Source organism: Calypte anna, chromosome 1 (assembly GCF_003957555.1).
Source record: "Calypte anna isolate BGI_N300 chromosome 1, bCalAnn1_v1.p, whole genome shotgun sequence".
In the NCBI taxonomy this organism is placed as follows: Eukaryota; Metazoa; Chordata; class Aves; order Apodiformes; family Trochilidae; genus Calypte; species Calypte anna.
In genome coordinates, this window is record NC_044244.1 from 86104909 (window position 1) to 86119059 (window position 14151).

The following is a 14151-nucleotide window of genomic DNA, read 5'->3' on the forward strand; positions in this document are numbered from 1 at the left end:
TGGAAGGCCCTGATCATCAGTACTTCTCCTGTCTTATATTCCAATACAGTATTCCAATACAAATACTGGATGGTGTGGCCTCCCAACAGTAGCTCAGGTTCAAGTGTTTGGAATATGGAGCCTTCTGGAATAGCAGAAGGAAGTTCCCTTCTGGAAGTGGTTTTTCACAGTGCCTGACAGTGACATGTGAGAGCAAAGAAGTGATTTGGACTTGGGGACAGCAAAAGCTTTGTCTCTTGCTGGTGGTAAATGGTGACATGTATTTCCTTTTGTTTTCATATCCGGTGTCTTGGAAAACAGCCCAAACTCTCATATTTTTATTCTGTACTGCTTGCTAGCCTGGCCTACATCTGCAGGTACAGCTGTGTTCTGCTGATTCTGGGCCTGCAGCCTCCCTTCATGGGAAAAAGGTGCATAAGTCCTAGGACACTGTATGAACAGTAAGGCACTCCCAAAGATTACATTAGTAGTTTCATTTGATTACCCAGACTGAGAGTAGTGGCTAGGCTTTACATTTTAGGCTACTCTTCCTCATGTCAGTTAAAAGGCAGAGATTATATCTTCCTTCTAAAGGGTGATCAGAAGTTGCTAGTTAAGAGGTACATCCACTTGTCTAGGTGTCCAAAGGCAGGCTGCACTGATTAAAAGGCAGAAAGTTTCTTTCCCTGCTCCAAATAGTGCCACTGTAGTAGATTCCTGGAGAGAATTAGATACACTGTAAGAACATCTCATTGCTGAGTGAACATTCTTGCTGCCTCTTTGCACTGTGCTCCTGTGTCCATCCCAGTTGTGACAAATTCCATTCTACTTACCACTCCCAGTGGGTCAGAATCACAGCCCTCTCTCAGCCTCATGAGGCTCTGAAGTTGACATGAGTGTTGAGTGCTATGAATGACCCCAACCCTGGTCAGACAGCAGTTCACTATTCTGCACCATGGTTCACACGACCTGGATTCCCAAATCCACATCTTGGTCTATATGTCTCTTGGTCTGAGGGAGGGAACTGGCATATGTCTCTAGTTCCAATACCCTATCATCTCTCATCCTTGCAGAGGAAGTAGACCAGGACAATGCATGAAGAATATTCCCAGTTGCTGAAACCTGCCAGCCTCACTATCACCAGCACCATCTATGGAGAGGATGGATTGACAGATGAATAATGCCTGCAAGAAATGGGAAATGAATTTACAAATAAATTGACTGTACTCAACAATGGTTTTTGAACAGCTTACTCCCAATTCTGTTTTCTCCTGCTCAGCTTCCAGTCACAGCTTTAATCTCCCTGGCTTCTTAGGCTGAAGAGCAACGCACACAGCCCTGCCTGTATGCAGGGCAATGATCAGACAAGTGAGGGGAAAAAAAACAGGAGGGGAAAAAACGAGATCAGAATTATTTGTTGGCTTCAGACTTTCTAATGTAGCTCTCGGTGCTATGTACTCTGAACTTGTCATCTGAGATCCTGTCTAATTAACAGAGAAGGGTGGGTACTTCTTCAAAAAAATTTCTCCCTTGGATTAGAAAACATAACCTTGATTGAACAGGTCTCTGTAGGCACCTATCTGTATCTCCCACCAGTAGGCAGCTTGGTGATCTGCTAATGTTACATGAAATTCTGCCTCTCATGCACTTCATAGACCCTTTCCAGGATTGTTTCTTGTTTGCAGAAGGCATGGAGGAGATACAGTCTGCCCTCTCCTAAGGCTAGAGTGTGCTTGGAGGGGCAGGAGGAATGTGTGCATGTATTATGCATCCAGCTGCTAACTTATAATGGCCTGTTCTACTCTTGAAACTTAAGGCTTCCATATTCTGTGCCTGCTGCTTCTGGTACATCCCCAGGAAGCTGTGGGTAAACACTCTATTGGCAAGCAACTTGGCCTAGAACCTAATGGTATTTGCTGGTAACCTAAGTCTAGTTTAAAAGGCACATTTATTTAAATCATAGAATTGCTTTTGTCAAACTGCCCATAATGCTCTTGCAGTTAGGTATCTTCAGGAATGCTTCCCCTCCTTGGGTTTGTCCCATTCATTTCTGTTTTTAACTTCTGATTGGCAGAAAGATCTTATGTGACTTCTCATGAAATGCTTATTGGTAGGTATCATGGCTTATCGTGTATCCAAAGTACACAGAGAGTTTTTAGTGTGCCTATCCAAATAGTGTTATTGAGAACAAATAAAGTTCTTCATCTATTTTGCTAGATATTAATCTTATATCTCTGTCTCCTGTGGTGTTTGGCATTTATTCACTCAAGACCTTTTGGTACCTCATATTCAGATAAGTAAGTCTATGGAATGAATTAGCTTCAGTGAAAGCTGAGCAAATTTCTCATCAAGCATGAATACTTCTGGCATTTTGTTTTGACTTAGAAATATTAAAACCACCTAATTTCCTACCATGAGGCTATTACTTTTCCAAAGCAACATAGTTTTCGATTGATGAATGAAGCTGTTTTGATTTTAGACCATTGTGATTTGCCTTCAAAGCATGCAATCCTGGTTCCACGGAGACAGAAATTCAATGTTCAGACATTCCTGTACTTCCTTGCAGTAGCCTTGCTAAAGGCATTTCCTACACAATATACCATGGAGGACCTGCAAGTTTGATGATTCACAACCTGGTCAAGCAGAGGGATGTTACACCAGTTTACAGAGATGGGATAGCAGGGAACCCCAAATGATGAGTGGTGTGACTGCCCATGGTCTACAATGAAGTGTTTAATTTAAAACAGGCATCAGCAACACAGTGTTAACTGCTTTCCCTGCAGTGAGGAATCCTTACTCAGGAAGGGGAAAGAGGATCTTAAGACACCCATGTGGACAATGACAGTGCAAAGAGCTTTGGTATCACTGAAGCAAGGACAAATTCTTCTCTGCACTGGTGATTTGCATTTTTCACAGCCCGGGTCTGTGTATCTGAAAGAAGCTACATGAGGGACTCCTATAGGTGTGTTTGCTTAAGCTGATGCTGGCAGGGTCAAAGGCATCTCTGCACACCAAACCACATAAGTAAAATATACAAAGTGCCATACGACCTACTGAACTAAGGCTGGCCACCTTTGTATCCCTGGGAAAGCTCTAGACTAAAGAGAATGTGATAATTTGGAAAACTGACAAAAAGCTTAACCCAAACTACCAGACAGGAATCCAGGGCCTCCCCTCTGAATTCTGCTAAAGCACTGGTAGCCTAGTTGTGAGGTAGGAAAAAATGTATTAAAATTAACTCAAAAAACCCCAAAATAGACCTACAAGCCTCCACTAATGGTAAAAGAAAACTCTTAGGAAAACAAAAGATTTGGCTCACAAGGGAGTTCTTGGTTGAAATTCTGACTAATGACTCTGTTAAGTTCCCAGTCCCTCTCTGATTTCACTTGAACTGTTCAGAAACAAGCAGGCAACATCTTCATTGCTAGAATGGCCAAGTCCACAGGACTTCACTTTTATCTGGCCTGTGGCAGACCAGATTGTACAGATTTACACTGTCCTTCCACCTCTTCCCCTTCCACAGCACTAATTTCACTGTGGGATCAAAAGCAATATATGATCAGAGGTTCATGTCCAAGGATTATCTTACAGTAAACATCCACATTTTAGATGCAGGGAGCCAAGCTTCCAGTGCATAATGCATCAAGAAGGATTTCCTCTCCTCCTGAGAACTGGCAAGTATGGAGACTAACCTCCCCACTGTCAAAAGCTGTCTGACTCCTGGTATTCTGGAGGCGTTGCCAAACATCACCTTGCAACAGATGGCTCTTAATTTAAATCTCAGGCCATTAAATAGTTTGAGCTATGGATAGGAGATACAAGACACAGCAAAAAAAATAAGTCCAGAGGCATCTGATGAGAATCAAGACTTAATTTATTTGTAGCGTTACTTCCTTTTTGGTGCTGAAGTGTCCTCAACCTCTATAGGCCACCTCAACAAGATCTTCTAGGGGCACAGACAAACAATCTGATCCAGAAAGGCTCAGAGAAGATCTGCTCTTCAGACATTTCCTTGTTCAGCTTTGGCTGGAGATGAAAAAAGGACAGAGAGAGATAAGTATCCTAGTGATCATCAGAGTTCTTTGTCTTCTCTGTGTTCTTCGTGGCTATGTGAGTTCAAACACTGCCAAAATGTGGAAAACTGTTTCACCTAAAAGTCCCCAGGTATAGACAGATAACAGAATGGGAACAGCTGGATACTTTCAAGATATCCATGCCTTAGAGAGGAGTGGAAGAAATATCTTGGAGGTAAAAGGGCAATCCCAGTACGTATTCTTTCTCAGCACAAGGGGTTTACCAAAGAATGGAAAAAAATAACCTGGGGCAAAATCTGAAACTACCCGCACAATGACATGTGAATAACACCAAACATTTCACCAAAATGTTTGGGAGACAATTCCTCAGTGCACTTCTTTTTCTGCAGAAGAGCAAATGTGGCCCAGAATAAAAAGCAGAAACACAAAGGCTGAGTAGTGTTCAGTACCAAGGGAATTTCAATCCACTTTACACACACAATCCACAATGTGACACACAAACAAGAGAAGTGTCTCTGTGTGAGTGAAGGCAGTAGCACTAGGACTGCCATTCTCAGTGAACCTAAATGAAAGCTTTATCTAATCTTGCACAGAACATGGGGAGGCGGCATTTCTTTTCTTCTCTGTACTGAAGCTTGGCAAGAGAATACAATAGATACAGTGAACATAAATGCTGAGAGCATATGCAGGCCCAAGGCATGCAAAGACGCTCATTCCAGATAATGTGCAATATCCCATTCAACTCCATTATTCCTGTACTCCCTACTTGTGGTGCAGAGAGCAATCTAAGAATTCAGGTATGGTGGATTTTGAATGAGTCAGCAACACTGTGCCTGCTGTGCTCTCAGTTTTGCATACAAAATCTGTGCAAGTAAATCAGTCCAATCTCACCATATTACCCATCAGTAGAAAGAGACAAATGTTGGCTGCAAGATCAGAAACACAAGAAAGATGTAGAAAACTGCAAAGCTCTTGGTACCCCACCTGTGGTGCAGGGAGCACTGTATTCCTGTGTAGCAAACTCATCTGGAAAAGAGAAGCAAAGGCAGAGAGCAGGGTGTCAGAGCTCCTCAGCACTCCTGGTAGAGGGAGGTGTGCCAGAGAGATGCTTCTCCCAGACCACACTGCAGGCCACTGCTGCCACCAACCCCAGCTTCCCTCGACGATCCCAGTTGGATGGGAGGGAGTCCCAGACACAGCCCTGTCCAGAGGCCGTGGCAACAAGGCAGAGCCACCCAACAGCAGTAGCCCCCAGCAGGTCTGCAACCCAGCATGGCCAAGGAGCTGCTCAGGCACCTTCTGACCAGCACACGGGGATCCCAGGGGACACACACAGAGGACTCTCTCACTGCCACTTGGCGCAGCAGCAAGGGCAGGAGAGTCCCAAGGAAGGGCAGGAGAGTCACAAGGAGAGGTGGGACGGAGTGGAATCACGGGCACAGCTGTGCTCTGGGGTTGGGACGAGACATGAAACACCAGGAAACACCCAGCACCCATGGTGCTGCCCTGTGGGATGATGGCTGCTCTCCCAGGGGTGAAGTATGGGCCTTGCAGACACCATGCTCAGAGGGCAGGGTGGAGGCCCCCTGCACTGAGGGAGCTCTGGCAGCACAGGGAAGGGAAGGGAAGGGAAGAGAAGGGAAGGGGAAGGGGAAGGGGAAGGGGAAGGGGAAGGGGAAGGGGAAGGGGAAGGAGAAAAAGGGGAAGGGGAAGGGGAAGGGAAGGGGAAGGGGAAGGGGAAGGAGAAAAGGGGAAGGGGAAGGGGAAGGGGAAGGGGAAGGGAAGGGAAGGGGAAGGGGAAGGGGAAGGGGAAGGGGAAGGGAAGGGAAGGGGAAGGGGAAGGGGAAGGGGAAGGGGAAGGGGAAGGGGAAGGGGAAGAGAAGGAAGGCTCAGTCCAGGGGCAGCTGAGTGTCCCCACAGCTCTTGTCCCCTCCGTATGCCCCACTGCCCGCCCTTCGCTCCCACCTGCACCCCAGCCCCACACTCACCTGTCTCGTAGTAGTCATAGACCTTCACCTGAGCTGGCTTCAGGCCCTGCACAGGGACATCCCGCTCCACTGTGAAGGAGAAGCTGAGGGTCTCGCTGCTCAGCTGAGGAAGGGGAAAGGTGGAGGCTCAGGGACAGCTCCTCACTGTCCCCGGCTTCCTTGCTCTCCCCTGCCACCCATGCTGGGCCCTGGGGGCTTGGTGGGCTGCAGGCCTGGCCGAGGGCTGAGGGGAGATGCTGGGGTCTTTCCCCACACTGGGGGAACGCTCAGACAGACAGCATCAGTGGTAGGCAGGTTGATGTTTCTCATTTACAAGCCCAGAGATGCTGAGCTCTCCATCTCTGTGCATGCGACTGCCAGCGAGCTGCAGAGCTCCCCGTGCTCCCTCCCCCTGGCAGCTCTGGGTCAGCCCTCACCTGCTCGATGTAGAGCAGAACGTGGTTTGTGCTCACTTCGGTCCTTTGGATCTGGGGAAGCCAGGTGTTTGAGAGCTGGAATGAGGAGACATGGTAGGGGTGAGTAGTCTGAAGGGAAGTTCGTCAACTGCCCTTCAGCTCACTTGGGCTTCCTGCCATCCCTAGAATCTCAGCAGGTGGATGCTGAGAAGTTCAGCACAGGCAGAGTATTTCCCAGGGAACTTATCAACCCCTCCTGTGTAAAGACACATGCTGTGCCATCCCTCGGTTCTCACCACCTAATGTTCTTTCACCTCCTCAACACAAAAATGGAGTGAGGGCCCAGCACTGTCACAGTTACTGTACTTCTCCCACGGCTCCCAGATCTCTGAAATCAGACCTGACAGTGTCCTCTCAGAGAGGACCCATAGGGACAAACTGTGCATATCCTGGAGCCGCAGCAAGTGGCCACAAGTGCTTGAGGAGTCTCCTGCTGGCATAGCTCATGCATCAATCCCCCACAGCTAAAGAGTGGAAGAACTGGAGGAAAAGAGGGACAGGCCAAAAGGTGGAGAAGATGTCAGGAGAAGAATTAAGTGCTCCAACAAAGAAGGAAATGGATGGCCATGAATAAGGACAGATATGCACAAAGAGATGATTCACACTTCTTCAGGCTACCTTCCTCACGGAGGACTTCACAGGGATGAATCCTGACAGCATCTTCACATCAACAATCACCATGTTGGAGCTGTTGCGCTCCCCAGTGTAACTAAGGGAACAAGCAACAAACATTCAGTGAACCTCAAGTCACAGCTGGGAGCATTTCCACCTTTTCCATAATTCCTGGCATCCCACCGCAACCTGGCAGAGCAAGGCAATCCCCCACACAGCTCTGCCACTGCAGGACATGTCCTTCCTCCACAGCCTCTCTGCCCACTCCAGCTGCTTCCTGGACACGTTTCCCAGTGGTGCACTGCTCCTCCAGGGCTTCAGAGTGGCTCACCCAGGGCCACCATACCTCCTCCATCTCCCATCGCTTGTCAGGAAGGCTCAGACCCACACGCAGACTCACCTGACATTTATGCCTATGTCAAAGACCCTGTGAGCCTTGGAGTCCACACATGTCTCTGGGATCGTGTACACGTCGAGCATGAAGGGTGCATCCTCCTGAGTGGGCTGCACGTTGTACTTCAGGCTTGTCTAGGGGAGAAGCAGCAAAGTCTGTATGAGTGTGTGTGTGTGTGTGTGTGCGCTCAGTATGTGACAGAAATCACCTTCTCCCCATCCAGCCTCCCCACTTCTGCCATCCTCACAGCTCCTCGACACTGCAGATCCCTCCTTTCTTTCCCTCCCAGTCTTTTTCCTGTTTGCACACCTCCAGTCTTCTCCTCTGCTCTCTCCCAGAGCCTTTGCTCCAACTCACCCCCTCCAACCCCAGTTTATCTCCCCTGCCCCGTCTGGCATCTCCCTGGCTCCTGCCTGGCAAGAGGCTCCCCTCCAGCATGCCACTTGTCCCCATCACCCTCACCTGCAGGTAGACGCATCCTTCTCCTGACACCTCCGTGCTGTACACCCCTGGAACCTGGGGCAGGGCCACGCGCTGGAGCAGCAGCCGGTTTGTGGGATCCACTCGGAAGTCTTGCTGGAAGTCCCCTGCAGATCTCAGGGTCACCATGGAAGCTGCTCCACTCTTGGCATAGGTGGCAGCTCCGTACAGGGACAGGGCTTGGAGAGCCACCACTGTGTCCTGCAAGAGACAGGTCCCGACACCCAGAGAGGTAGTTAGCCTGCCCACAGCCTGCCCTTTGCTGACAGACAGCACACGCCCCTCCATTCTTCCCCTTCCTTGGTTTTCATTTCACAGGACAGAGGGACAGAGCAGCTTTTGCACATTCCCATTCCCTTCCTGTGCCATCTGCACAGCACTTGCATCTTTCCTGAGCCCTCTAGCTTGGAGCTCTGCACAGCCTCATTTCCTCCCCACAGGGTGAAGCAGCAACACCAAATGCACAAACAAATGGCAGTGGGAGCCCTCTCCAATGGCACACACTCCTGTCCCTTGCGTCCCTACCATTCTGCCCCACTGTGTCAAGGAAGCCAGGTCCTTCATTCAATTACCATCATTCCCAGAGGTGCCACCTGTCATAGGAGCCTCCAGGCTCCTGAGAATTGGCAGCCATGGTGTACACTGCAGGGATCAACTGCGGGGGTACAGTCCCTGCTCTGGTGACCTTCATGGTGCTCTCACTGGGGTCTCTGGCACTGCCCATCTTGCGACTCCAATACGTGAGGTTGTGGGAAGGAAGCAGCCCACCTGAGTGGAGGAGAAGCCTCCATTGGGATTCTGCTGCCCGCTGATCCACTTTGCAATGAGAGACGCCAAGGACAGCTCCTCCTGGGAGGGTGCTGGCTGCACGGAGAGGTGAGCAAGGAGCACGTAGGCTGTCATCTCCACTTCAGCAGAGGGAGCCCGGTAGCGATAGTACGGGAGATCAACCTCGGGCTCTTTCCCAGGCCGCTGCCAGTGTACAGTCCCATCTTCATAGGAGGCAGGGAGTGTGGAGACAAGATAACAAGAAATTAGTAGTGGTGGTTTTGCAAGGGAGTTCTTGCCCTGCTGTCAATCCAGCTGGTATCAGCATTTCTCTTGGACTTCAGGATAATGGCAAGGGAGGATGAACATGCTAACAATGTCAAAAAGGCTTAAAATTTTGCATCCAAGAAACTCCTCTTAATGCTTTTGTGGATTTCAAGCTCTAAGTAGGAGAGTTGTTATGCAAATGCATTAAAGAATTCGAACTTGGCAAGTACACCCAAGCACGTTACTAAACTATATATGCAGAAAGTGATAAATACAAAATTAAGAGTCCTTCCGCTTCTCTTTCTAGCATTGAAAATTGACAAAAAACTTGAGGACAGCTTTAAAATATTGCCCTGCTGCCAATCCAGCTGGGAGGACACAAGCTCTCAGATGCATTTGTCATGCAGAACGGAATAGGAAGATTTCAGATGAAACCTGCTGTAGGTTGACAGCCAGTTTGAGACTGCAGAGGCTCAGTCGTCAGGCCTGCAAACCACTTTGTCCTAAACTCTGTCCCACTGTCTAGCTTGACTTTCTCAGGATGCCAAGTCCTTCTCAAATTCCTGAAAGACTCAGAGCTTGTGCTATAGTCTCTGAAATGACCTGTGTGTCTCCTTTCTCTCTGAGCACACCCAGCTCTTCTCTGATTCATCATCCATTGTGCTGGGCAAGGTCAGCTCCATTCTAGTGCACTGGAAGGAAGGAGTAGCAATAAACATTGCCAAGCCTTTGCTAAGCAGTGTGTGGCAAGAGGAGAGCATTGAGGGAGAGCTTCCCTGAAGTTCTGCACTGATTTGGATGGTGCATGGTGCTTCTTGAGGGAAGCAAGGAGGTAGGACCGGGCACTGTGAGGGAATTCTCAAAAACACAGCCCTTTAGCACAAGTTTTTCCTCTCCCTTCATCCTTCCCCACCCACAGAAGCTACTTCCTGCAGCCACTGCCTCACCAGTTAAATCCATTTTACCAAGCACAGACGCAAGGCAGGTGAGCTGAAAGAAAGAGATATCCCATCTGGAGCACTCACCCTCTTTCACAGCTTCCTTTTCAAGAGAGCCAAGCAATGCCTTCCTCTTCTCCTCCTTCCCTGCCAGGGCAAAGGCGTACGCCATCAGTGCTTTGGTGTACACGTGGTTTTCTTTCTCATTTGTTGCTGTTTCCAGGCAGAAGAGAGCATTACGCACCACTGAGTGCTGGGGAGAGAGAGAGACTGAGCTAGAACAGACAGTGCCTACACTGTAGTTCATCTTAGAACAAGAGGAATCATCTGGTACCCCTGGACACTTTATATCCCCACTGGTATAGATAGATAGATCTAATCTGATAAAGATTTTACCATTTTGTTGTGTCTTTTTTTAGGTTTTATCTATGTTTTTCCTTAATATATTTTATTTATTGCCTGAGGTTTTTGTTGTTCTTTGGTTTAAAGACTGTGAAGCCCCAGTCCTGCATTAGGAATTATTCCTGACCACTTTATGTCTCAGGGCATGGGGTGTCCTCTAATATATTTTCTTGCAGACACCATGCAAGAGGTGTCTGCAAGAGGTACTGGATACTTCCTTTCCACCTATACCTCTCGCTCTAGGACTGCTCTACGCTTTCACCCTTCTCTCTATCTTTTCATTTGATTATTGTTTATTTTCAGCTTTCTATAGCCCCCTGAAAAAAATTCCATTTTCCTGGAACTTGATAATGTTGCTTCTAGATTGGAAGTAAAGTGCCTCTGCATAGGAAAGAATCTTTTTTTTTTACTATTTCTAGAATATTTTGTATTATGTTAACATCATCATTGAATGTCTTTTTAAAGCCAGAATCTCAAGTGTGGTTTAAGAGGGCAATCACTGCAGTGAAGCAAAACATTGCGACTCTACAGTGTTAAATAACAGGCAATGTGACCCCGTGACCTTTCACCAATATACACCACCACTCCACATGCTACAAAAAACTACTAAAACATCGAACCAATACCACTGCAGGGAGGGCCATGCCATGATCTGAAGCCTAGCATCACATTTACAGCTTAATCAATGGTATAGAAGGAAAAGACATAATTCTCAGTTGCTTTGCACTCTGCCCTCAGTGGGTGTTTACTGGAAAATCTTGGGTGGTCAATTTGTGAGTAGCAATTCAGTTGTTTTTGAGAATACAGAATAAAAATAAAATTGGCTGGGTCTCTGCCTCACCTCAGGTACCCTGTACTTCCTACTGCTGGTAAGGTTAGGTGTTGGAGAGGATTTCAGTCATGGCAGGATCGTTTCAGTCATACTCAGGACAGTACTAGTAAGTCTTTTATGAGGGGTCAAATATGGTTTATTGTACGTACAAGAATACTCTGTATGCTTGACAGTAGTGTTAGATACCTAAGGGCTGTGCTTGAATGCATCTATATCCCAGAAACATCCTGAGAAATCCCTTCCCATTCTAGGCACTTCTGGGCTCAGAAAAGGAGATGGAAAACACCCCTGTTATGCACTACAATTCTCTCTGAGAACTTGCCTTCTATACATGACACATTGCCCAGGAAGAATATTCTTCTGGTGTAGTTAATGTCATCCATATCACCTTACTAACAAAATAGTTCCTCCTGCTGCTTCTCAGTACACAATAAAAACTTTCAACACAAAGTAATCCCTACTACCTTTGGAGCAGAGGGATTACAGCAGCCTGGCAACCATCCTAGCTCAACAGTCCTGCTGCAGTTCACAGCTGAATTTTACCTGCTCCAGAAGCTTGTCTCACAGTGAGGGGATCACAGATTCTGGGATCAGAAGGATCAAACCCACATCTTTTAAAAATAGGATTCAGGCTTTTCAAACAGTACCATTCATGGTATTTCCTGTAGGTATGCTTTATTACCTATTGTTATACCTTTTTCCCCAAGCATTAAGAATGGGGATATCCAGTCGTGAAAAGGCAGAGAAAGTGATAATGAATCCCTGAGTGTGCTGCCTTTTTCACAGAGCTGTGCTGTTGTGTCAGCACAGGAGACCCAGACAAGTGGTCAGATGTGAGCGCACTATTCCAACAGAGAAAAGGAGATTTTTGTGTTGTAGAAAACTCATTTAGCTCAATACAGAGATTTAAATATAATTGAACTTTCTTGTCATGGAAACTATTCTTTTAAAGGAGCAAAAGCATGATTCTCCACAGAAGAACTCAGAATAAGATTAAGTGAAATGTGTATATGGGAGACAGGGCTGTACAGGTGAGGAAAATGGAGCAGTGTTATTCTAGTTTAGGCTTGAAAGGAAAGGGACCCTAATAATCTGTTGGGCCACTAGTAGGGTAGGTGAGTACCATGTGTGTCTCAGGGAGGGTGGGGTGCAGACACATACAGTTACAGGCAGAGGAATCTCCAGCAATGCAATAGTGATGTATGCCGTCAGAGAGACCTCGTTGTCCACTCCACCCTGCAGGGAAACACAGAGAGAGATGCTGAGTCCACCTAGTTTCTTATCTTCATTCTTTTCTCCACTCCAGTGGGAATACTTTACTCTGCATTGTAGACCCTTAGCTTGCTTTTTCCCCCTTGCAGCTGATGTGGAGATATCAATATCACTTAAGAAACATCATCAAGCCCTCATTTATCACAACATATTCATGGGACATCATACAGTGGCTATCATAAAGAATTGCCTCTAGCTCTCTTCTTGCCATTGACTTGGGAATTTCCCGTCTGCCTGTATGTCCAAGAAGCTAAACTGGACCCATGTGACTTATGGTCAAGTTCTAGCCACACACGAAAAAAACCAGAGGGAAATATGTTACCTTCATGGCATTGTTCAGGAGTGTCCCAGAACTGTGGAAACATCCATTCTCCTTCTGTCTGTAGGACAACCAGACCAAAGCATCCTGTATGTGTTTCTCATCTATGAAGATGTGAGGCCGGGCCTGGGCAAAGGACTTGAGAACAAAAGCTGTGAGCCTGAAAGGGAGAAAGAACAGTGAAAGTGCCTGAGCAGGCCTGTTGTCCATCTCAGTTGACAAGGCCCATGAGAACATCACTAGTCTGGATAAAACCAAAAAGGCCCAGGGAACTGTAGAGCAGTTAGTCAGACCATATTTATAGTGTATCTTCTGTCAAAAGCCTGCTTCTTGATTCCCTGTCCCACTCTTGGCTCCTAAAAGCCTGAGATCCCTTTATTTGAGGCTACAGTATGAAGGACAACGATTGTTTATCTGTATCTAAAAAAATCTCTTTCGAAAAAGTAGGGAATTGCATGCCAATTAGTTCAACATCTGCATAACAAAATTACAAGGAAGAATAATTAAATGCCTGCTAGCTCATGGTCTGCCAGCAGGACTCTTGCACTAGAAATCCATGCGTCACAGGTTTCCCATGCTTTTGCTAGGAGTGTTACCAACAATAGTGAAGAAAAAGCAGGCATGTGGGGAGAAACCAACACCAACACAATGTCAAGAGAGAAGTATTGTTTCAGAACTAAATTAAAGGCAAACCAAAGGTGATTAAAACATTCTTTCTTACTCTTACTTAAAGTTGAAAATGCACAGGAAAGATACACTTGCATACACTACAGCAACTCAAAGCTCTGCAGTAAGTCACACTGGGAGCAAATACTTTTCCAGGTTGTCTTTGCTTAGCAACAAACACTCTTGAAAAAAACCTTAGAGCACTGTTCTTGGATTTTCATTCTTTCCACTTTTATGTAGACACCTAACCCATCAGCCTTCTCAGCAGATACTAGTCTAGAAGAGCTCCCACTCAAACTCTTCAGCCTTCCCCAGTCAAGATGTGAAATCACTGCTTCCTTCTTCCCTATTTTATCTCATTTCTTTTGTGTCTCTCATGGTCCTCAGAGCTACTGGTGGGAAGATGTGCTTCAGATACAGAACTGGCTAATGCAATCTATTTCATCAAGCATGAGCCAGCATATACATGGGACCACACCAGCTCTGGAAAGCCTGTTGGTCTACAACAGCATTTCCTATTTACTTTCCTGTAGCATTTCTTACAGCTGTGTAACCGAGAAAGGTGAGCATGTAGGAAAGATATAGATGACAGTGAAATCTCACCAGGTGTTCCCCGGTTGGCCATAACGTGGTCCAAAGGTACTGTAAGAGCCATCTGGGTGCTTGTAAGTCAGCTGCCTCTGATAACCTGTAACGGAGAGTTAAAGCAAGATTCAGATGCCAGGGCAATGAGGGAACAGAAAGA

At 46.8% G+C, this 14151-nt stretch overlaps 1 protein-coding gene across 1 annotated transcript in view; it reads right to left on the reverse strand.

The window, feature by feature from the left end:
• Nucleotides 1-3835: 3835 nt before the first annotated feature.
• A2M (alpha-2-macroglobulin) overlaps nucleotides 3836-14151 on the reverse strand; it is a 32758-nt gene continuing 22442 nt past the window's right edge. The window contains exons 25-36 of the mRNA XM_030465137.1: nucleotides 14010-14094; nucleotides 12744-12900; nucleotides 12311-12385; nucleotides 10003-10168; nucleotides 8711-8934; nucleotides 7925-8143; nucleotides 7469-7596; nucleotides 7075-7165; nucleotides 6418-6492; nucleotides 6002-6104; nucleotides 4998-5039; nucleotides 3836-4005 (exon numbers count right to left, since the gene is read on the reverse strand). Of these exons, the coding sequence (XP_030320997.1) occupies nucleotides 3980-4005; nucleotides 4998-5039; nucleotides 6002-6104; nucleotides 6418-6492; nucleotides 7075-7165; nucleotides 7469-7596; nucleotides 7925-8143; nucleotides 8711-8934; nucleotides 10003-10168; nucleotides 12311-12385; nucleotides 12744-12900; nucleotides 14010-14094 (1391 nt within the window). The 3' untranslated portion in view covers nucleotides 3836-3979. The remainder of the gene's footprint in view (nucleotides 4006-4997; nucleotides 5040-6001; nucleotides 6105-6417; nucleotides 6493-7074; nucleotides 7166-7468; nucleotides 7597-7924; nucleotides 8144-8710; nucleotides 8935-10002; nucleotides 10169-12310; nucleotides 12386-12743; nucleotides 12901-14009; nucleotides 14095-14151) is intronic.